Here is a 23,473-nt window from a genome sequence, read left to right on the forward strand (position 1 = left end):
AGTTGCCTGTCTCACTGATTAGCAACTTCTTCAGCACGCGATTATAAATGGTTGTAATGCTTGCCTTGCTTCACAGCCTAATTAATATGATATAGACTATTTAACAATTGTGTCTTAGTTTGATTTATGAAGCTAAATACGTATATTTTATTGCAAAATAAAAAAATTCAAATATATAAGGAAAAACAAATTGAAGCACTGAAGTGATAATGTGCAAGTTTCACTTTTTCATCATAATATACAGGAAAACTTTACTAAAACTTGCAATAATGAGTCAGTGCAGCCTGTCATGAGTATATCCTTAATTTCAGAGCACAGACTGTCACAGCATTTGACAAACGCTTCAATAAACCAGCATTAAACAATGTTCAGATGAATGAGCTGCACTATAGCATTCTGTGCTCTATTCATTAAAAGCAATATTTACTGTGAGCAGCCCACTTACTTGCCATAGACTGACTTTGAGCACAAACTTACAAGAATACATAAGCATCTGTTCTATGTAATGGCCCAAATCCTGTAAGACCCGGAGCACTTGCAACAACCAGTGCCTAGCTGCAGAAGGCAACATGCATTTTTATAAGAGACCCTACAAAATCATGCAGATGTAAGTGAAGAGCCTCACTTTCTGTATGGGTAACATTAGCCAGCAATGCTGTCAGCCTATTTACACATTTAGCTGTCAGTAAAGGGTAATTCTGCTATTGCCCACATTTATACTACTATAATTATCAAAGTTGAATTGACCCTTTCCCCTTTTATTCCATTTGGATGATCACCCTTGATTGCTGCTTAGCTGAAAGACCTTTATCCAAATAATAATGATTGCTGCCAACATCATTTTCGGTCAGTTAATGCTCCACTGCACGAGGTAAGGGCAGAAGGCAAAACCAAGGGATTTAACCCCACAAGTCTGAGTGGAAACTAATGGTTCCCCCAGTGGCTCCTGTTACTATTCTAAATGATGAAAATACCCATGAAAGTGTGGAGAAAAGGAAAAGAAATTTTGTACCTATGCAGGGCAGTGTCAGGGGATGAAATGTTTACACAGAGGCAGGTTTCTGACTAGTTATGCCAGACTTTCCCCAGCAACTGAAGACAAACAGCAGTAAACACAAGCTTCAAACCTGAATCTCAAGAAGTGCGAGAACAGGGTCTTGCATGCAATAAATACATGTACCATTATTTCTAAATATACACTGTAGCCCAGCACTGCAGTTCTCAGACCACACAAAAATGCAGTTGTCTAACTCAAACCCCAGAGACAGAGCCAGCAACAAGTCCCAGTGCCCAACCTGGCAGGTTTTGCATTGCACCGCATCTCTTACCTTCTCATTCTCCTCAATGACCACAGAAGCATTACAAAATGAGGTCCCTTTCCAATAATATTTAGATTTTCTAAGAATCATACAGTATTTTATCTATAAAGCAATAGACTAATCACCTCAAATTTTGCCATAAAACTTCATTTTTATTTGCAATAAAGCAGTATTTTGGGTCCGTATTCTCCCTAATTTGATAGATGCTTGGAGAAGCAGGTATTTTTGTAAGTCCCTAAATGAGATTTAATTTCAATACCTACACACTAATTCAAATGCAAAGAAGCTAAATTGAAAAGAGGCATCATATAAAACACACAGGGGATCAATACACAGCCAGATAGTTGGCACATCTGCTTATAAAGATGTCTGTATAGTCTCTGTTTTATTTAAAGTGCATCATCTTACCTCAATAACTTTTGAGAAGATGTAATTAAACTTGCCCAGATGGACTTGCGAGTTAAACAGAAAAACATAATATACCTAATCATCTGCTTGTAAAAGAGAAATGAGAAAGTTGCATCGATATGGTCTCTAACTTTATAATTTAGGAAATTATGGCCTAAATCAGAGTCAGGTCACATCTAGTGAGGGCTTCACTGCTGCCAGATGAGCAATGTAAGATGGATACAGTCCTCCTGTGAGGTGGAGTCAAATCCTCTGCAGTCACAGAAAAACTTGGCATATAATCCCTGAATAAGCACAAATTACATAATGGCATACATTGTCTTAGCTCCCCTGTACAGCTATGTACAGTTGAGTGATATTGTAGAATCCCACTTTGGCATCTAAAGTCTTCTGGTTTCAGTTTAAATGAGTTGTTTCCCACTTCGGATTTAATCGTTCTTATCCCAGTGCCCTCTTGGCTCTAACAATTCTTTCCCTCTGAAGTTTCTTCCCCTTTCACTCTTTATTTCCCTAGTTTAAACCATCATCTTTTCATCTCCAGCTTCAGTTGCTTCATGGTAGAATTACATGTCCTCTGACTTCAAACCTCTGTACTATAATACATAGCACCATATTATTATTATTGTCACCCATTACAACCATCACCACTTCAACAGCATCTTCAATTCTGTTTACACATTTATATGTATTAAGGAAGCTTTTGCCCATCCTTAGAGACAGTCTAGGCTTACCCAGGAAACACAGCAGACTGGCATTACAGAATGAAAAGAAATAGGCAAATGAAGTATCTAGCAGGGTTTCCACTGCAGCAGCAAACTTTGACAGGCTTGGAGGAAAAGACAAGGGTTGATGCACTTGGCAGTGCTGATGACCCCACTTCTTTGACTTTTCAGCCCAAACTGAAATAAGAAGAATTTTAATTGTACAAAATTTGTAGAACTGACATTAGAGTTATGCTTTCTGGCTTGAGTTCAAGACCCTTGAGCTCTAATCAGCAACAAAAAGTACAAGGAAAGGACCTTTCCTGGGAGGACTCCAACGCAAGTGCTAAGGAAGGGAAGAGACCTCTGCCAGCTCCTGCACTGCTTCCATGGCATGTCTCAGGATCCTATACTGCCAACCATTACCCACAGCAAACTAACACTGTCTTCACTTCACCACTTACAGCTGTTCTTACCTCAAAAGCCTTTACTTTTACAGCAGCACGTCCCATTACCACCACAGCTATCAGCTATAGCAAAACCATCCCCTGACACAGCAAAAGCACGTTTAATGCAGATCAGTTTAACCATATTCAACAGGCCATAATGTTGCTTGGGACACAGGTGGAGTTGACACTACACTCAAACCAATGGTTAACTATCTTAGGCAGCTGAACATCACAGTGGAATCCAGACATTGCCAGGAAATGGATAAAATCTAATTCCGTGACTGTTAAAAAATTAACAGAATTTGCCACAGCAAGGGCTGTCCCCCCTGCAGAAGTGACCTGTATCTTCGCCCAAGCGACCCGTCTCCACCCCACCATTTATTGTCCTCTCCTGCTGGCAGCAGCCAGCCCCAGCTGCGACTAAGAGCAGCCTTTTATTCCAGAAAATGCCTTTTATTCCAGCCAATGCCTGTCCAAAGCCCTCCGCAGGAGTAACTATTCAGCACTGCCTTTTATTGACAATTTAAAGCACGCTTTTAGGCAGCTTTTAAAAACTTTTCTAAAGGAAGACCAGTGCACTCATGGCAATAATCTCTGGCAGCATGCTTGCTCAGATGGTAAGGTTATATGAAGTTAAGTATTCAGTTTTCAGTGGAAAACCTGTAACTCACAGCTAGCACACCGTGTTGTTGATGTTACATCACCGCTCTCCTGGGACCTCAACACCCACCGCTATGGCGGCAGGCAGCATCTTTAGGCATCCTCGGTAGAACCGTGACACGAAGCTGTTGTTACAATCAAAACTTTACTTTAAGCTGGACCGTGCATAGAGCCGGTCGCTTCACAGAACTTGTCCCCGAGGCCCTCTGCAGATCAGGCCTTTTTAACTAACGCCTGAAACCCTCTGCAGATTGGGCCGCTTTAGCACATTACCCATAACTCGAGATCAAAGGACAGGTACAAAACTCACTCAGCCCTCGGCAGAGGCACAGACCGGAGACACGACGCACATCCCTCACACCGCCGCCATTGCGGCCGCTCCTCGCTGCTGCCCGCTTTTATCGGCAGCGCGTGCTCTCACGTGTCCCTCTCCTGACACGTGTCTCGTCCTGATTGGTCCGGACCCCTTTAAAGCAGAAGCGGGGACGTGACCGGCTCGCCCACGGCTAATGGCCGCCAGCCCACAAGATGGCGCACCCGGGGTGGGGAGAAGGGGGCCCGGCCGCAGCTCTTCCTAAAGCATTTGAAAATAGCGGGAGCTTAAAGTGAACAAAAAAACCCCCTCGAGTAATTCAGGAAAAAAAAACCCCAAAGTATGAAGGGCAAGACAGATCTCATCAGCAAAGGCCTTCTCCAGTGAGCTTCCGTGACAGCTTACTGAGTGCCACAAAGCCAAGGGCTGGGTCGTGTTTGAGAAGTAATTATATTAATAGGAGTCATTCGGTGCTTTATCTGTTCCAAGTGCTATGCAAACATTAATTAGGCAGTCGGGTACAGAAATGCAAAGTGCTGCAGAACTGACCAAAATATAAATTAATTAATTATGAAACTGCAACAGATTAATCATTTCCCAGCTACCCCTAACATCAAAGCACCAGTCGTGGGAGCTACACAGCACCAGAAAAAACGCTGAACAAATTGAATTGCTGCATCGTTTATAGAAGACCATCATTTAATATGTACAACAGTACTTCTTGGTTTAATTATTTATATTCAGACATGAAATTAGCAGAATTTCTTCTGTACGTAACCTACATCTGCTTGGATAGAAGCGTGAATTCAAATAGGCCTGTGATTATTCATCTTTGTATGAATTTTGAGTTTTAATTTTTAACAGAGCTGGATGCCTGATTTCATTGGAATGTATTGATATAAATTATGGTCATTTTTGTCTAACAGTGGAAAACACTTGACTATATATTGGGGGGTTTTCCCCATGAATTACATAGCCATGCTCTAAATATTCTGGTCTGAACCACGGCTGAGGTATTGGTTATGCTGTATCACCATGTGACAAAAGGAGAAAGAATGTCTGGACAGGCATTTATAAGAATATTTTCCTGTAAAAAGCAGTTTTGGGAAAAAAAACCAACAAGAAAACCAAACCAAAACAAAACAAAACCACCAAACTTGCCACATTGAAAATAAGCTCTACAGAATTATTTCTCTTTTTTTTCCCGACTTCTGCTATTGTGTGCATATTTCTAGATCAGAAAATGGCATTTTTTCGGCAGATAAAAGGTGAAACAATGCTTTTGTTCCACCTTAATAAAAATATGATAGAATTTGATATTGAAAAATATGATGCTGTCTCTGGATTTGAAGAATTAAGCGCAGGTGTTGCTGGGATATTATGACACCAGTAACAGGCTTCCCTGTAGTGACAGCCAGCAAAAAGCCAATCAATAAATACCATTCTAACCCGCATTCTGATGTTTAAAACAATGTATAAACTTTGCACGTGCGGTCTTCTCCATATGAATTCATCTTACCTTTTCAGATGTGACAGGCAATACAGCTAATATCTAATTCTGGATACCTGAACAATTGTGAAACTTTAGCTTTTCACGTAACAGAGTGTAGACTTGTACAGAAATTGCACAGTGACCTATATATACCACTCTGAGGGAGCAACACAGGTATTTCTGACTTTCAGGATCAACTTCCATGTTCCACTAAAAAATTGCCAGCAATCTTTGTGCAGCCCATTTAATCTGTTGCAAAACAAAGGCTTACACAGCTGGGAGGCTTCATGAAGAAGCCAAGTTAGCAGAGAGAAAGAACAGCATTTCCCTATTCATCCAAATCAGTGTGAAACAAATACTAGATTCTGTATTTTGGCTTGTGCTTTCTGGAGCTACTTCAGTCACTGCTCCAGGAGCGTTGAACATATACAGCTGCAATAGCACTTTCCCTTTGACAAAACAAACTTGTTGAAACAGAAGCATTATTATAAAGCTACAAGGCAAATTTGTTTATTCAAGCTATTGTGTTTACATGGTGCTTGCTAAGAAAAAAGGAAGGCCAGTCTTGCTGGCTGGTGTGTTTGTTGTGAGCACAGATCTTTCTTTTTAAATAGCAAGAACAAGCAGAAGGCCAGAAACTAAAGCCTCTGAGAAAAAGCTGAGACTGAGATCAGGGACAGGAGAGCAAGCCAGACTCCAGTCGCATGCATGACACAGCAGAGAATAAACACTTGCCAAAAGCTACTAGGTTCCTTTTTTGTTTTCTGTCAAAATGTGTGTGGATCTTCACGGGTTAAATTACATTATAAAATATGCATATGCACACTCAGACAGCTAACGCATCTCTGTGACTGCAGCTCATTAACATGCAAATATGACTTCAACAGTGAAACTCACTGCTACAGGAAGTTAATGAGGCAAAGAATTGCATAAGAGTCACAAAAATACAGAAAATTTCCTTTCATACTTGTCCAGCACATTACAGGCATACGAACCATGTCCCATCTTCATTAACACAAGTCGGTTTGGCTCATCCTGTGCGATGTCTTTTGTTTCCCCATCACTGTTCCCAGGCTGTACACAAATGCTTTTCAGGCTATACAACAGCTATGTGGGGCTGCCCAAGAGAGAGCGTTTGTTAACGAAGTCACGACTTGAAGAGCTGTGTGTTATTTTTCACAGCCTATTCTGCCTCTCATCTTACTCTCCAAAACTTAAAATTATCACCACCACAACTGCTATTTAAGGAATCTGACAGGCCTAACAAATCAGAGTTATTTGGCACCAAAGGAATAATTTGCAGTTACTGCTTCCCAGAACTGACACCTGAAGAAAAGACTCCTGAAAATATAATGAGAAACCCTGAATTGATATACATCAACTATCGAGTCCAAAGAAAGCATCGTTAGTTTTTATCCATGCAACCTCAGAACAACCAGCGAGAAACATAGTCTGAAAAATATGGTCCCAGGTTGGGTGATGGATTGGAAGGGGATGGTAAGCTCAGAAAGACCTTTAGCAGTGCTGGTGCCTTTTCAAGGGAGGCTGGAGAGCTCCTGAAATTATTAGTAGATTTGCACCTCCAGGTAGCTGGTTTAAGTACGTCCCAGGATTGATCTAGCTTTCTACCTGAGTGTTTTATCCTGCTGTGAAGAACTGTAATATCTGAACACCCAGTACGTAAAATCAATAGCAATATCCCGTGTGGACTGTGAACAGCTCTGGCACGTCTTTCTTCTCCTGGCACATTGGCAGTGGCGGATAACTGGTACCCTTAATGACACATTTGGATACTCAAAGTGCTTTGGGGTTGACAGCTGTTTAATGGCTTGAATGATATGAGTTTGGAAGTTTTCATGCAATTTCTAATAACAGATGTTCATTTAGGAAGCACAAAAAAAAACCCCAAAACCCAGGTAGCTGCTGGGACTGGCAGTAGCTGCAGCCCACCGACTGTCCCCAAAGGGGCACCGCGGCCACAGCTGCATGGGGGACGGTGGGGCCGCTCACCAAGACGAGGAATTTTGACAGGGCAACACACAAAAAGCTCACCCTCCACCAGCTGTGCTGCTCTCTGCGGCAGAGGCAAAGACGAGAGTGACATCTGGGCTGTGTGTCTGACACTGATTAGAAGAACTAAATACAAGTATTAAGTTTTCAGGTATAAGCTTATTTTCACAGGTAACTCAATACTTAACACAGTTTCCCAGTCATTTGAGGGTCCACAAAGCACTATGGAGGGTTGTTTGATAACTTTTCTGCATATTATTTTTACCTTTTTTTTTCTTTGTATAATTAAATTACTAATTTTTTTCTCAAGATTGGGTCAATGGTTTGATCAACATGAAAATAAAATATTACTTCCTAACTTTTTTTTAAACTTAGGATTTAAGAAGAATTTCAGAGGAGAGCAATGACTGTACTGTAGACAGAAGGAAAGTTTCCATCCCTCCTGGGTAGCCTTGAAGCAGAGCCACCGTGCAGCGCAGCGGGAGGAGCGGTGCCCTGGGGAAGTGGGCAGCCTCAGGCTCCCCTCCACTTCCCTACTGCTGGGCAGGACATGGCTTGGGAACTTCGCAGTCTCCTTTGAGCTTTTTTCTTGGGATCAACACCTGAGGTTCTCCAAGAGCAGCATAATTACCAGCAGAGGCAAACAAGCCTCATGAAACTAGGTAAAAAAAAAAGTATAACATAAAAATACAAAGATTAAGAACGGCTGAAGGTTTGCCTACAAACTTTTGTTTTACAGCTTTGTGCCTTTTGTGTGGAGCAACTACTAAAATTAACTACTTCACGGTCACCTCCTGCCTTGCAGAGTACATCAGTGCAGAACAAGATGATGCAAGTTATCCAGTACAGTTTCCTCCTTAACTTTGGAATATTTAACAGCCAGGTCTGAATGCTTTCACATAGTCCAACATTGCACACAGACACAGAAACTTCTAAATTTAAACCTTGTTAAAAGAAGTTAGCCCAAACCACGTACTTCAGCAAAATGAAACGATATCCTCACGCGCCACCTAGTATAAAACCAGTACAAAAGTTGTGGCACTCCTTTCCCCGTAACTCTATTGAATCTCCCTCAGCAAGACAGAGAAACTGATGCCGTGCCCTGAAGATATTCAGTGCACTGCAAAGATGAGAAAAAAAAAACTGTTGCAGAATAGTGTGGGGAAAGCCAGTGCTTACGAGATGCATTTTTCTAAAAAACAGATGTAAAAGATAAGAACAACGCCCTCGAACACGTTCTCCTGAAACTTCGTTTTGCTGACCCTGGACATTTTACAATAGGTATTTTAAGTATAGAAATTACAGTAAAAAAAATATTTTGCATGCTTTTGTTTTTCCACTATTTTGTTTATTTGCTTAAAATAAAGGATCATACTTCATGTATTCCCGCAGCCTAACTTCTCCAGGGTTGCAATTCCTGAAACACGTGTGGCACTGCATTGCAGAATCTCTCTGCATCCAATTTTCTGCCAGCTCAGAAACTGTCATAGCACATTTAGAAAGACTTGGAACCAAATATCAAAAATAGGTACCCATAAGTACCGGAATAAAAGTGGCTTTGTGTTCAGTAGAGTTAAGCAGAAGAAAGGAAACACTATTATAAGTAGTTTGCCGTTACCTAAAATGCTGAAAAATTATGCTGACAACGTGCACACGTAAAAGGGAAGAAAGTACAAGTTACCAAACAAAGCAGTAAAACATCCTGAGTGCCAGCAGCAGATAAATTAGAGCAGTCCAGGTGAACACCAAGGTGACATAAACATTAATTAAAATGTAACACACACACACCCCCCAGAACAAAACATATGTTAAAGAATAATAATGCCAATTGAAGGAGGAAATAATCACTGATATCTGAATGGCAAAGAGAGAGAGAGTCAAAACAGACTTTGACAGTCCCGCTGTGATGGCAGCACCCGCCGCAGAGGCATGGGTGGAGCGATGCGAGCCCTGTTCCCCCAGCTCACCGAGCAGCAGCCTACAAGCACCTCCTTGTGCATGAGAAGGTCTGCAAGGCTCCGGTGCAAGCTTTGCTGACCCTCTGCAAATCTGAGACGACTTCAAGAACTGTGTCAGTTCCAGGAAAAAGGCACACTCCTCGGAAATTTCATTTTGCCAGGAATGCTCCAAACAGGGCAACTCTCAGGGAAGAAAAAGTTGAACATGGGCAGTTACAGAAGATGGTTGTATTGCTGAAATATGTTATTCTAATTATTTGTTAAATGGAGCGAGGTCTTAGCTGTAACATAACACTGTTTTAATGGGATTTAAAGCTATATTCCACGTAGGTTTAATTGAGCATTGAAACACTTAGCACAGAACATGGGAAAACAACTTTCATCAACAGCAACTTTGAACTGGAAACAGGCAGAGCAGAGCTTTGAAACATTGCACTTTTGCTGTGGAGATACTGATCAACAGTAAAAAGAGCTTGTTAAGAGCATCAGCTTGATCTGTTCAGCAACCTTCCCTAATGCTGGTCATGAAGCAGGGACTTATTTTGCCATTTTATCACTGGCATATAAAATGCGGTGCACTTTTGCATTAGTGTGAAATACAGTGGCATTCTTAAATCAAAAGTTTTAAAATGACACTTTACCTGCAAGGCACACCATGAATGATTGCAGCACGAGCAGTTCCCATAGCAACCTCATCTTCAGCTTCCCAGGTCAGAGGAGATGAGTCCCGTAACTACAGAAGAGAACAGGGCTCCGTGGAAATTTTAGGCAACCTTTAATCTGTAAAAGAGAAAAGACAGAATACAAGGGGCTTTAGCATTGCTGCTCCTTCTATTTGTTGACAGTTTGTTTTTTCTTTCCAGGAAAGTTGCACCTGAAGACCAAGAAACCTTTTTAAACCTTTCATTTAAAATCATTCTGAGGAGTGATTTATGACCATCTAAGTACACTGGGTACCGGATGAGGATTAGGAATTGTAACCCTGTATCTGCATCTTCCACTTGGGTGTTGTGACATTTCTTCTGTCTCTCAATTTTGTCATCAGCAGATTCACTCACTGCCTCTCTGGGGTAATTTGAAGCATCATTAGGGAACTCTATAGATCACGGTTAAGAGAAAAGTTATGAGAATTACTCTCACTTTTCTCTACATACATCATCCGGTACGTGAAGGACGCTGTCTCTGCAAAGCGACACTTTCTAGGAAGTGTTCCCACCCTGGTCAGGAAGGGAGGATAATTTTCCCATTTCACCCCCGTTCTCATTGCTCTAAAATTCTTCCAAAAAAACCCATAAAACATCTCCAGGTAAAATCTAGTATTTTCCTCGCACTCTATTACAACTTGTACTTAGTTAAAATTTGTAAGCAGGAAATTTGAAATCTTTCTCGGCTTATCACTGCAATGTATCCCCCCAGTGGAACCCAAGGGGGAAAAAAATGCCTCCTTTTATGAAAAGAACCTTTTCCAGAGCAGGCATTTAAATATTAAAAATAAATAAATCAAGTCAGACACACATTCTTATAATTAATTCATATCACTGAAGGCTGGAAGTTAAGGGGCCTTTGTGCTTACAAGACAAACTGCATGACTAATACAATGTGAAGGGGTATCATGAGAGGTCTCTACTTGCTTTTGTGAGTTAAAACTGATAAAATTCTTCTAATAAAGTCAGGTTCAATGCACCGAGAAGACTAAGAATCTTTATCCTCTGATCTGAAGATGCAGCTTTGAAGGGGGTAGAGATTAATTGGATATATTCATCTATTCTCACACAGACTGATTAGGCTAGCTGGGGGTTAGCAGGAAGGACTAATCAATGAAAACTAATAACAACTTAAGTGAATGATTAGAGTATTAATTATTCATTTTTGAAGGAAAATGTCATCATAGACCTTTATATTGATTGACATAGTTAAGCAGTTACTCTTTGTGTTTATAGTGAACTCAAGAAACGTATTTTTTTTACCCTATATAGTCTTGATACAAGGACAAATACTATTTTCTCTCTAAGTATCAAAATCTGTTGGTTATAACTGCACCTACACAGGAGATTTCTACCAAAGGCAAGTCGCTCTTGGTTTTACACTAGTTTAAGTGAGATTTGAGATTAATCTTGTATTCACCAGCAGCTGCTGAAATTCTTTCGTGTTCTCGTTTTCCCACGTATTATTCCCATCAATAAGCCCATCATGTCACTTGTAAGGCTTCTCTTCATTACACTGCAATGCAATGCTTTACGATTATTCTCCTCACTCTCTGCAATAAGCTACGTGGGACTGAAACAGAACAATCACTTACAGCCTTTGATACCTAATTAAAAACAAGAGAGGTACAGCACTTACCAACTTAACCTACTGCCAGGAGCCCACCTAAAGCATCCACAGACCCCTCCGCGAGCTGCCAGCGTGCGGAAGGGCTGACCAACATCACTCCTGCTATGTGGATTAATAACAACAGCACTCAGCTTCTCAGCTGTCTGCAAGCAGCACCAGTGGCAAGAAAGTATTACATCTGCTTTTTGGTTAAAAAGAAATAGGAATATAAAATCCCAGATCTGACCAAAGTCAAGCAAAATGCCTCTATTTATTCCACAGGCTTTGAGAATGGTGCTTCTGCAGACTTGATGGAGATGAGAGACAATTCTTCCCAGAGGACCATGGAAAAGGCTGTCCTGTTTGCAGGTCCCAAGGCTGTTTGCATCACATTCCTGATACTCTCTTTAAACTGAGATCATTGTTTTGGTATTTTATTCCCTGGTTTTCCATAGATGCAAGAAAATTCTTGGATAGTCTTCAAATTTATTACTCCTCCCCACTGCAACTTCTCCTCCTACCAGAGCTTCTCCTGACTCACCACCCTTTGAGGAAAAATTCTGGCTACTTTGTGGGTTTTGTAAACTGATTTTTTTTTCTACTTAAGAAATCATGCTTCTCTAAGCATTTTAAACACTAATACAAAACATTTCAAAATTACTAATGTAAATTAGTTTTTCACTTATAAGGGCATTAAAAATAGCAGGCTTGCTCTTTCTTCCCAAGATGTTTTGACTCAATCACTGGGTCTTACTTTCAGCCAAAAAAAAAAAAGCTATGCTAAAAATATACATTTTCAGTACTCAGCACATTTAATTATTAAGTCCAGTGAAAAAGTAAAAGTCTTCCCTATTATTTAGTTATTCAAAACTTACTCCAGAGAACCAGCAGACACTAGAGCGTCACACATGTGTTTCGAAGAAAAATTTTCAGGTATCTGAATGGAAACAGTCACTTCAGGTATTAACAAACTGTCTGTACATGGCACTTAGACTCCTCTTGGCATTTCCATTGATGTTAATGGCAACTCCATGCATTTATAGGGCCAAAGTATATACCCTGTAATAATTACCTTAGAATATATACCTAGAAGAGGCTTTAGCATGTATTTTCTAACTATATGGAATAGTACCACATTCTGTCATCATGCCCAGAATTGCTATCGCTGGATTAATATTAAAGCTTCAGAAGCACCATCTTCCTGGTGCTCCGTAACAGCCCTCCAAGGAGCAGCACTGAAAATAGGCACCTGGAGACTCGGCTGCCAGCTGAGCCCTGGCCCTGCAAAACCACGTACCAACCCACACCCTGACTTTTACCGATACATCTAACACAGGCTAATATGGTACAGAAAGTTTTCCAAAGAGAAACAATGCCTGTCTTAGCATAAAAAGTAGTGGAAAGTAAATTAGATGATTACCATTAAAAATATTTTCCTAAGGTTAAAATATGGTGGTATTCAAGATACGGCTGCATTTTCATTTCTCATGATAGTTCCCTATTTCACATGTGAATGAGTCCAATCTTCAAAATGTTTTCCTGTAAACATTGCTGCTATTTGTATCAGCAGGCCCATTGTTCAGAGCTGTGTAAAAACTGTTGAAACACATTGACTTTTTATAGCAACAACTTCAGGAAAGGCAACATTTGTGCATGAGCAAAAGATATATAATTGAAAGGATCCTTCCCATTTCTAAATGTTTTCTGACTATAAAATCCCAGGGGAGTTTGCACTGCTTCTGAAGGAGAATATAAGAGACCTGAAAACTTGCAAAGTTTAATATTTTATTTCCAGAAAGAAGCACATATAGTTTCAGCACTATACAAGTTATTTTTTCAAGATGAAAATGAGATAGCTGTGCTTCAGTTTGGAAGTGCATCCCATTAGAAAACCTAGTGCCAACACAAATGTGCAGATGTCTTTTTAACTTTACTTTTGGCAATGCATTCACTGCAAATTCTTTTGAAAGGCACCTTTGTAATTGGATTCTGACGAAGAAAGTTGACTCTAAGAGCTCTGCAGTCGGGTACGAGGAAAAGAAAAAGATGCGTGCTGTAGAAATATCTGTGGAGAATTTTTCTGAGCTAGTAGGCATGGCTCTTTGTCAGTAATTCCATTTGGATTAATGATTAGCACTTCTAAAAAAATAAAATAGAAATGAAAAACATAAGGCTAAGGTATATGCACACATTCAGAACACAAAAAATACTTTTGTAGATATAATTTGCACTATATGAACTCTCAGTTTGGTGAATATTCTGAAGGAAAATTTGCAAAACATGCCTAAGACCCCTAAGAATTGCAGCAGTAACAGCAGCAGCAAGAAGCGAGCCTTAACAACCATCTCACGTTTTTCTGCTGCACATCGGTGTGCTGCACAGTGCCAATTCTGCTAAACTCCAAAATAAATCACTGTTAATGAAGCATGCTGCACATACAGACAGCAACAGGCATCTTTTAATCACCTCAGCAAAGGAAGAGCTAAGGGTAAGCACAAAACACTGAGCACTAACATGTGAGTTGTTAGATTTAAGGTGGTGCGTACCCTCCCACTGCCGCAGATCTGACCTGAGGGCAAGAGCAAGTATCTAATGTGAATTAACTACTTTTGTGAATAGCGACATTAATTCATGGTGCCAAAACCTCCAAAGAATTACCAAGTTTTTTAAACAGAAGTACAGTATTATTATGATCTTCAGGCTTGGATGCAGAAGAGAGAACCAAGCTACGGGTTACCAACTGCTGTCTGGTTATATACAACTTGGGGTTGTACAGCTTCTGAGAGCACAAAATGTTTGCGTGTCTGAGTAAAAAGGCATATGGCAAACGTATGCAAGAACACCTAACATTGTATGCATATTGCAGGTCAAGTCCAGAAAGACCAGTCCCAGCAAAACCTGAGCACAGGATTTAGCATAAACTCAAATTGATCTCCTCTACACAAAAAGGGTAGAAAATAAGCCACAGAGTTTTCTGAGATTCAAAAGAAACCCTTTTCCCTAACATGAAGATAACTTCTTCTAATATATGCATACAAAAAGATCTATCTCTATCAAAGATGCGGTTGCTAGGTGCTTCCCAAGTCTTAGGAACGCAACTAAAAGGTCTGCAAAGCTACACTAAAATGCCATTATCCATTTCCATCTCTCCAAACACGCTTTTCAAAAGTATACAGACTTCACAGACCTGACAGTGCAGGTCTAAGTCCTGTTTTTTGAAAAGACACTATAACATGTGTTCATTTAAGCTTTTAACACTTAAGAAGCAGTGTTAGCAGTGAAATATTGAAAATGAAATGGTTAGTTGTACATGAAATGATTTAACTTTAGAAGATTTTAAACCCTTTACTGGAACATCTGATTTTTAACCCCTCCATACCACATTCAATGGACAATGCAGCCATTTTTGTCAAAATAACCACAATGAAATGGACTGGCCATCAGCTCCTTTAGAGTCCCCAAATACTCTAAAGAAGGAGGCACTCTCTCTGGAAAGAAACATTCACAAAACCCAGCGTTCATTGATAGCACAGCTTACCTTGTCCTCTTTGGGGTATGCCTGCCACACTTCCCTCAAATGCTTTTAATGGAGGAGGAGTATGAAAATTTCAACTCTGGGAAAGGAATTAACATCAAAATTCATTTCTCCTTCTCACTACCTGGCAGGCAAAACTATCTGCTTATTTTTAAAAACAGATACGCATGTGGGCTGCCTGCATGCAGTCTATCTGTGAATTGAACTCAGTCTTGCAGACTTCTTTGCAGGACGGGTGTTTTTTTCTATTTTATCACTTTGGAAGTTTACAATTTAGACTTCACCAGTGGCCAATTCTATAACTTTACTGAAGGGTGGATATAGCTGACTGAAAAGCCATAGTTGGAGAGTAATTATTGAAAGTTCACTGCCAAAATGAGCCTGTCTTTGGTCTCACGTTTTCCAGTATTTATATTAATAGCAATGGTGGAAGAGAAGTTGTGCTTATTCAGTCTGCTGGTGACACTAAGAGGCTGCAGGTACCTCTGAGGATGTGAATGTAATTCAAAATCATCTTGACAAATTGGACATAAAACCAGACTAAAACAGAAGGATGGATTTGTGTAAGAGACAAGTGCTGCGTACTGCAGCAAATAGGATACTGCATTAAATAGCACAAACATATGCTGGGGAGCAACCGGCTGGGTGATAGCTCTGCACTGATCCACACGTGGCTGAACATATCAGCAATGCCCTGGGACTGTGCAAGTAGCAAAAACCATGCCTGGGATGTATAAACCAGATTTGCAGGTTCTTTTCATCTAAAAATTCCTGCTAGGTAAGCAACCCGTCACTCTCCCTGGTGCAGGGGAGCCTCAGGTGCAGTAGTACACCCAAGAGTTGGTGCTGCGTGTCAAGGAAGATTTGTCCCAAACAGAAGCATTCAAAGGAGAACACCACAAAGGATTAGAGGTCTATAAATGTCCTATAAATAAAAACCAAATGGAGTTGCTTAGCCTAAAGAATAACGAAGAGAAAATTGCTAACGGTATTAAAACATGTAAAAGACTTGAAAATAGAAGGAAATAATTTGTTCCCATATCCAAAACAGATGCAACAAGAATCAATATGCAAAAGACATTAAGGCTTAGACTTTAGGAAACACCTCTTGTAATGTTAAAGCCAGCTCAAGCACAGCTGTGGGCAGTCTGAATAGGCTGCAGAATATCCATTGCTGATGTTCCTTAGCAATTTGTAAGATAAATTTAAGTCCAGGAACAACATAGCTATTGAGGACAGAGACAGTATGTATTTTGCTTCTGGAAACACCAATATTTGGAAGGGGATGGAGAGAATTCTGAACACTGGGATTCTCCAGTCCTGTTGCTGCTGGTTGCAAGGCGAGGTCCTTCCCCATCTGATTCAGAAATCAGAATAACAATAACCTTGAGCCTCCGATAAGTGGAAGTCACTCAGACTGGTGGACTGAATGGCAGCACAGAGCCATCCTCTATAAATGAAGGTTAAAGAAACTGTTTGGCTTTAGTCAGGAGTCATGGGGCAAAAGCAATGAGGTTTCTTTTCACGTAACAAACAAACAAGGTTTTTCCTAAATTAAAGAAAACCGCTTTATCTGTGAAAGGGATTAAACAATGTTATTCCAGGGGAGCAGCATGAGGAATTAATTTATAACAAGGTTGTGGCAGATACAGAATGCTAACAGCAGTTAAGGAAAGCAGCAGGATTAGACCTCATTCAGTGGGACTGCATCAATACATCAGCCCATCAGGATGTGAGAATATCCTTCTCGCAATTTAGTGTCCCAAAGCAACATGCAGGTTGGGCACCTCTGTGAGCATGTTAGTGTGAGGGGCAGGAACCGTGTCACCTGGGTTAAACTAGTAAGAAATCAGCAGCCCTGGAAGAGGTGATTCTGAAGGGCTGTGAAGTGTTGAAGGTGCTTTTGAGCCTGTTGCTCACAAATAGCTGGTAGCCCACGCGGCTGGAGAGCATCGCTGTGATACACTCCTCCAAGAAGCATCCTGGGTGCGGGCAGCTCCGGTCTCCTGCCGGCCCCCGCTCCTGAACGCCGGCTGTGGTCCACATTCAGCAAAGCATCAGATTTCTAATCCCAGTCCGGCCTCTTGATACTCCACTGAATCCAGGCCTGTGTGTTGGGAGAGGCACGGGCTTTCTTTAGCAGATGCAATCAGTGACCCACAAAACTGAATGTCCAAAAATAGAAGGTGCCTAAAAGATGCGTCCCCAGCAGTGCAAATCTTCACAGTAATCCTTTTTTGATGTACACATTGCTGACTTTTTTCAGCACTCGAAACACAGCTTTTTTTTCTGCTGCGGTAGCTGTTGTTATGAGTCCTGAGATAAATATTGGCCTTCCTTTCTGCATAAGGGAAGAGAAAAGGGAATTTGAAAAGATGGCCTGGGGAGATGAAGGGTAGCGGGAGCTTGCTGGTGGCAACTCTCACCGAGCTCTCCTCGTTCTCACAGCACGTCTGTCAGATCCTGATCTATCTTGAGCTTCTTTGCTGAAATTATCCCTTCTGGAGTTGCACTTAGACACAATTCACACATTATGAAATATATACGGGCATATTGTGCCTGATAAAACAAATGACACATACGCAGCATGTTTCTGAGACATGCTTATGATAAATGGGAATGAAATGCTTCAAAAAATTAATTATCTAAACAAAAAAAAGACTGAGAAAAACAATGTCAGTTTTTACATTGTGTTTCCTCCTTTGGGCATTTGTTCACATTCACTAGATAGAGATTTCATTTCACTATATCAGGGAAGTTACAGCACCTCAACAAATGCACGTTCCCAACTCACTCCAGTCATTTATATTTGTCAGGCTGTGGGGTCTTTGGTGTGCACCGTGCCTGAGCCACCCCCTCGCCGTCACACACCCGCCACTGCTCGGTCCTCACCCAAGGATGCCGAGGTACACGTACACACGGGAAGCGAAGATTACGTCCATCGGATTAAAACAATAAATATAATTCTAACAATATTAGCAAAGATTGCTGAAGGAAAACTCAGTAAGTGCCCACTGCTGTGAATTATGACCCCTAGAATTTAAATACAGTTTCTTCTACATAAGTTTTTTTGGTGTAAGTGCTCTGTAACTTACACTCATACTATATATCACCCAAGAAACTGGGTGGTGGGGCCAGCTCTGTTAGTAGTGGGGCAGGCAGGTAGAGTCTTTGTCACTGAAGTAATAAAAGGTGTATAGAAATAACTACCACTGGCACCATCCCTTTCTGACTTGTTAGATTAGAAACTTCTAGAAGCAATATACCTAGTTTATGCAGAACCTAATGCCACATCTTAAAACTTGATTAGAGACCCTGGATTATACGAAAATTGTCAGCTAATAACAGGCACGCACTTTTGCAACATTTTACTGTGTTGCACTATTCCCTGCACACCTTTATCACTAGCAAAAACACCTGCATGGAAGGAGCAATCCCTCTCAAATGCTGGATATTCCCAGCTGCACAATACGTCCCTTCACCTTCTGAGCCAGTGGATCAGAGCACAATTTTCCACCAAAGAAAAAATGACAGTAATTAAAGCCTTTTAATTAGTAGCCACTAACTACCACACATCACCCTATTACAATGCTAACTCTTTGTCTCCTGCCCCCAGGAAACCATCATTACCCTGTAAAACCTGAATAATTGTGTAAGCATAAATCATCTCTAGGTAAGGAGATCTGGGTGACTAAAGGCACATCTGAATTAAGGCTACTGGTGTTAATTAGGGATCACTCTATATTGTTCTACCTTTTCCATGGAAGGGCTATATCGAAAAACACTCACCCAAACTAGCACCTATCAGATAACATCCAGCTTTTCTCAACACAGAAAAAGTCTATCACACCACAAACTTGGCAGGCGCTCTGCTCAAATCAGGAGTAACATTATCGTAATAAAAAGCTGCAAGGACTCAAACTTCATAGTCTGGCATTCTCTACAGATTAGAATTTACTCTCTTTTAGAGAGTTGTCATGGTTTAACTCCAGCCAGCAACTAAGCACCACGCAGCCGCTCACTCACTCCCCCACCTCCCAGTGGGATGGGGGAGAAAATCGGGAAAAGAAGTACAACTTGTGGGTTGAGATAAGAACGGTTTAATAGAACAGAAAGGAAAAAACTAATAATGATAACACTAATAAAGTGACAGCAGTAACGATAAAAGGATTGGAATATACAAACGACGCACAGTGCAGTTGCTCACCACCCGCCGATCGACGCCCAGTTAGTCCCCGAGCGGCGATCCCCCCGCCCCCACTCCCCCCAGTTTATATACTGGGCATGACGTCACACGGTATGGAATACCCCTTTGGCCAGTTTGGGTCAGCTGCCCTGGCTGTGTCCCCTCCCAACTTCTTGTGCCCCTCCAGCTTTCTCGCTGGCTGGGCATGGAAAGCTGAAAAATCCTTGACTTAGTCTAAACATTATTTAGCAACAACTGAAAACATCAGTGTGTTATCAACATTCTTCTCATACTGAACTCAAAACATAGCACTGTACCAGCTACTAGAAAGAAAGTTAACTCTACCCCAGCTGAAACCAGGACAAGAGTCTTTTACTGAAGATTGTCTAGAACAGCTACCTTAAAACTCACCGATTTAAAAACAATTCCCAACTTCATGCGGAGTAAAATTTTCAATACAGTATTTTGCAAGACTAACATGAATAGCTATCCCATATAGCCACGCATAAATGATAAACTCTGCATAAAATGCCAGCTTTAGAGATAGCAAAACTAACCTGAAGAGCAAAAGATATTTGAGTTGGTATTCAGTAGGTCCTGCTCTTCTCTCCTAACCATATCACTGATCCACCATCAATGGAAAAGGTCTATGAAACCCATTACAGCTTCAATTTTTTTTTCTTTTTTTCTGATAGCAAAGACTGTCAGTCAGAGACGTGACTGCAGAGCAGAGCACACGACCAAACCTGGCTGCCAGGTAGGACCCTGCAGCCACCTCCAAAGCAAACCCAGCTCATCCTGGTCTCCAAGCAGCCTCTTACCACCAGAGAATACAGACGCACTGGCAAGCTCTAGGATGCAAAAATAAACCGTCAGCCAAAGTGGAGTATTAACCTCCATCTGACTTTTGATTATAAACTTCCTAAAGAAATAAGGGTTAATTTATCGCTGTCTCAGTTTGACAGAACGTTGCACCAAAGAAACAAGGCTCAAGGGACTCTGTGTGACAATGAAGTTCCATTTATCCCTAGGTCACTGCTTCAAGATAATGAATCAAGACAGTTTCATGCTCTGAACAAAGATAGATAAGTGACATTCAAAGTTATCATTCACTTTTGAATGGGTCCATTCCCAAGATACACATTATCAGGGAGCATTATCTTGTCCAGGCGACAAAAAATTATGCGAAAATATTGAAGATATTTCCATGATATCTCTAAAAACAGCATCTTAATGACATTTTTACTTTTCAGTTCTGGAGCTTACAAAATAATCCATTTTATTTCAAAGACGAAAGGAGAGCTTTCTCCATAGGCGTTCCACAAGGGGAATCAAGCGTATTGGACACATACGCATGTTATGAAGAATACTTTGCCCAGCGTGCTGCCTTCATTCAGTGCTACAAATTGGATGTTTCTTAAGAGTACAGAACAGAGCTTAGAAAGGAAAAACAACAAGCAAGTTTGTTAACTTTGAAAAGTTGATAAGAAGCCAGTACGAAAAGTTGATAAGAAGCATTCAGCATATTCCTGGAAACGCAGGCTATCAAAACAATTCCCTCATCACCTATTACCAGCAGAAGGTTTCAAACCCAGATATAATTGAGATGCTTGGACCTAGAAATGTTTTTAACTGTTTTGTTAAATTCAAAAGCCATCTAGGGAAGGAAAAAACCACCCACCAACCATTTTGATATCTCTGTTACGTGATTATTTAGTGTTTTGTTTTCCCTTCAAATTTTATTTTAAAAGGTTGCTTGGAATTTGAGTGTTTGATGGGAACTGCTTTCACCCTCTGACTTTTCCAAATACAAGGTTAGGTGCTTAGCACTTTACTTCTGCTGGGATGCCATTAAAGTTCTAGTCCTCTCAGACAAAAAGAAATCCTTCCTGATTTTTCCAAGTAATGGCACTGAGCGAGCCATATATATATTTTCTTATTGCCAAAAATAGGCTTCCTACTGCAGCTGGAAGCAGAAGTAAAGAGGGTTGATTTCTCTCTCAGCATTTGCTGGCATATCGAGGCCTAAATTTTAGCTCTCAGGGGATCTTTTGAAAAATTAACATGGTCTGAATTAAGGGCTCAGTAAATAATAACTAAAAGTTTAATGTGTCTGAATTTCTTAAAAAGTGAAACCTATACTTCAGAAATCATATCCTGTATCAATTTTAGTGGACCGCGGGGTGGCACTGCAAAATATTTTCTGAAATATTATTTCCGGCTGACCACCCTTTGGTGTTCATTCAGTTTGAAACTGAAAGATCTACACATTCTGGGAAGAGCAATTTCCCAGAAGACTTATACATATTATCAAAACAAGTTATATATCAAACATTCAAAACAATAACAAAGCTCATCTAAGTGATCAGCTACACGCGGCAGGCGCCAGAACTGCAACTGGCTGAGTCCCACTGCCCGCCCCCCCATGACCCGCCGCTTGTCTGGGATACCGAACTTTTAATGAACCCCCTCAGTTCTTGAACTATGAAAAATTAGTTGCAGAAACCATTTCTCACAGCTTCTTGTTGCTCCTGTTGTTGTATAAAATATTAAAAATAGATTTTAAACTCAGGCTGAGAAAACTTACATAAAGTTCTAAAAAATCCACTAACCTGATTTTGTCATAAATGTACCTCATTTTCACTCTTTAAAAAAAAATATTTAAAAGATATAGTTATTTTTAATGGGTCTGTCTAGTATATGGTATGTTTAGCATTATCTGTAGAATTATTTTATTCAAGTAGCAATACAATACAAATCAACCATGTACAATTTTTTTTTTTTTTTAATTGCTGGCTGTAAGTAGACTCAAATAATGAACTTAAACTCCTGGACTTGGGTCTCAGAGGATGCAATGCCGAGGGAATAGCTGGTTATTCTTGAACTCAGGGAAGACTTTTTGCCACTCAAAGCGTTTCAGCATTTTCTTCTAGCAGAATTTAAGGTAAGAAAAACCAGCACCATGCATAGAAGAAAGAAGAAAAAAACAACCACCCGTATATACACTTTGCACATTTTATATAAAAATAAGGAAACTTTGCATAGCCGAGCTCCCAGGCTATCCTGTAGCTTGAATCTGTTTCACAGAGGTGCAAAGCTGGAGCTGGCGTTGCTCTGCACCACATTTCAAGTGGGTTAGGAGATCACGACAATCTTAACTCTGCATTACGTTAGCCCAGAAACCTTCGGTGCATCTTAGCAGCACTCTTAATTACATCGTATTTAAAGTGAACTTCTCTATGTATACTTGAAACACAACGTGGCTGCCTTACCCTTGCCTCTGGCTGTCAATTGATTTGTAAGAGACAAAAACCATCTTGGGGCGGTTTAAACACTGTACTACAAATGAGCCCTGACAAAAGTTTGATGCGAGGTGTCAGAAAGCATTCCCAGCTCTGCAGGTTGTCTTCCAAGTGAACCGTTTACTCGAGAGGAAAAGCCCAGACCGCATGGACTCCTTAACACAGGTGCCTTCACAGTCACTTCTCCAACTTGCCTGGCATCCTGCTTATACTATCAAACCCCTTTTAATTTGTATTCAAAGGCAGCACTGGGGCCCCTGCCTCCAGCCTTGTGTTTTGGCTGCTCTCAGCGCTTCTCCTGCCTGCAGCCTGTTCTGGGGGCTCCACTTCTCACCACGCTTAGTCCGGAGTTGGCGGTGGCACAGTTCATGGTGCAAAGCCAAATGGCTCAGCTGCTTGTGTGAAACTAAGGAACCCACGCAATGAGACAACACAGCAAAATATGAGAATTTACAGACTCACAACCTGCTTTTCCTCCCGCTACCAGTGGACTATTTCCAGCAGCGAGGCCGGGATCACGCACAGGATATCAAGCGAAGGCACAGCACGCCTCTTGTGCATCCTTCGGGATTTTTCTTACTGCAGAAATAGTGATGTCACTGTCTCCTTCGCAAATCTAAACTAAAGACACAGCTGAGCCAAAACCCTGTTTGTGATGTTCTGCTATCAAATAGCCTGCTTTTACACCTGCAAGTGTTAGTTTCATAAAAAACCAAGCTTCTCCCCAAGGAAATTAAAAGGGAAGCAGACAAATGGAGGTCTTGCCTTGACCGCTGACATAGAGAACAGGCTAATTCAGCCTTGAAATCAGTCAATTGGAATGGCTC

The 23,473-nt window shown here is 40.9% G+C and overlaps 1 protein-coding gene across 1 annotated transcript in view; it reads right to left on the reverse strand.

The window, feature by feature from the left end:
* Window positions 1-23,473, reverse strand: part of LOC142042644 (contactin-4) — a 307,150-nt gene that overhangs the window by 159,073 nt on the left and 124,604 nt on the right. Inside the window, exon 2 of the mRNA XM_075052777.1 lies at window positions 9,952-10,090. Within this exon, the coding sequence (XP_074908878.1) occupies window positions 9,952-10,006 (55 nt within the window). The 5' untranslated portion in view covers window positions 10,007-10,090. The remainder of the gene's footprint in view (window positions 1-9,951; window positions 10,091-23,473) is intronic.

The sequence above is a fragment of the Buteo buteo genome, chromosome 21 (genome assembly GCF_964188355.1).
Source record: "Buteo buteo chromosome 21, bButBut1.hap1.1, whole genome shotgun sequence".
NCBI classification, from domain to species: Eukaryota; Metazoa; Chordata; class Aves; order Accipitriformes; family Accipitridae; genus Buteo; species Buteo buteo.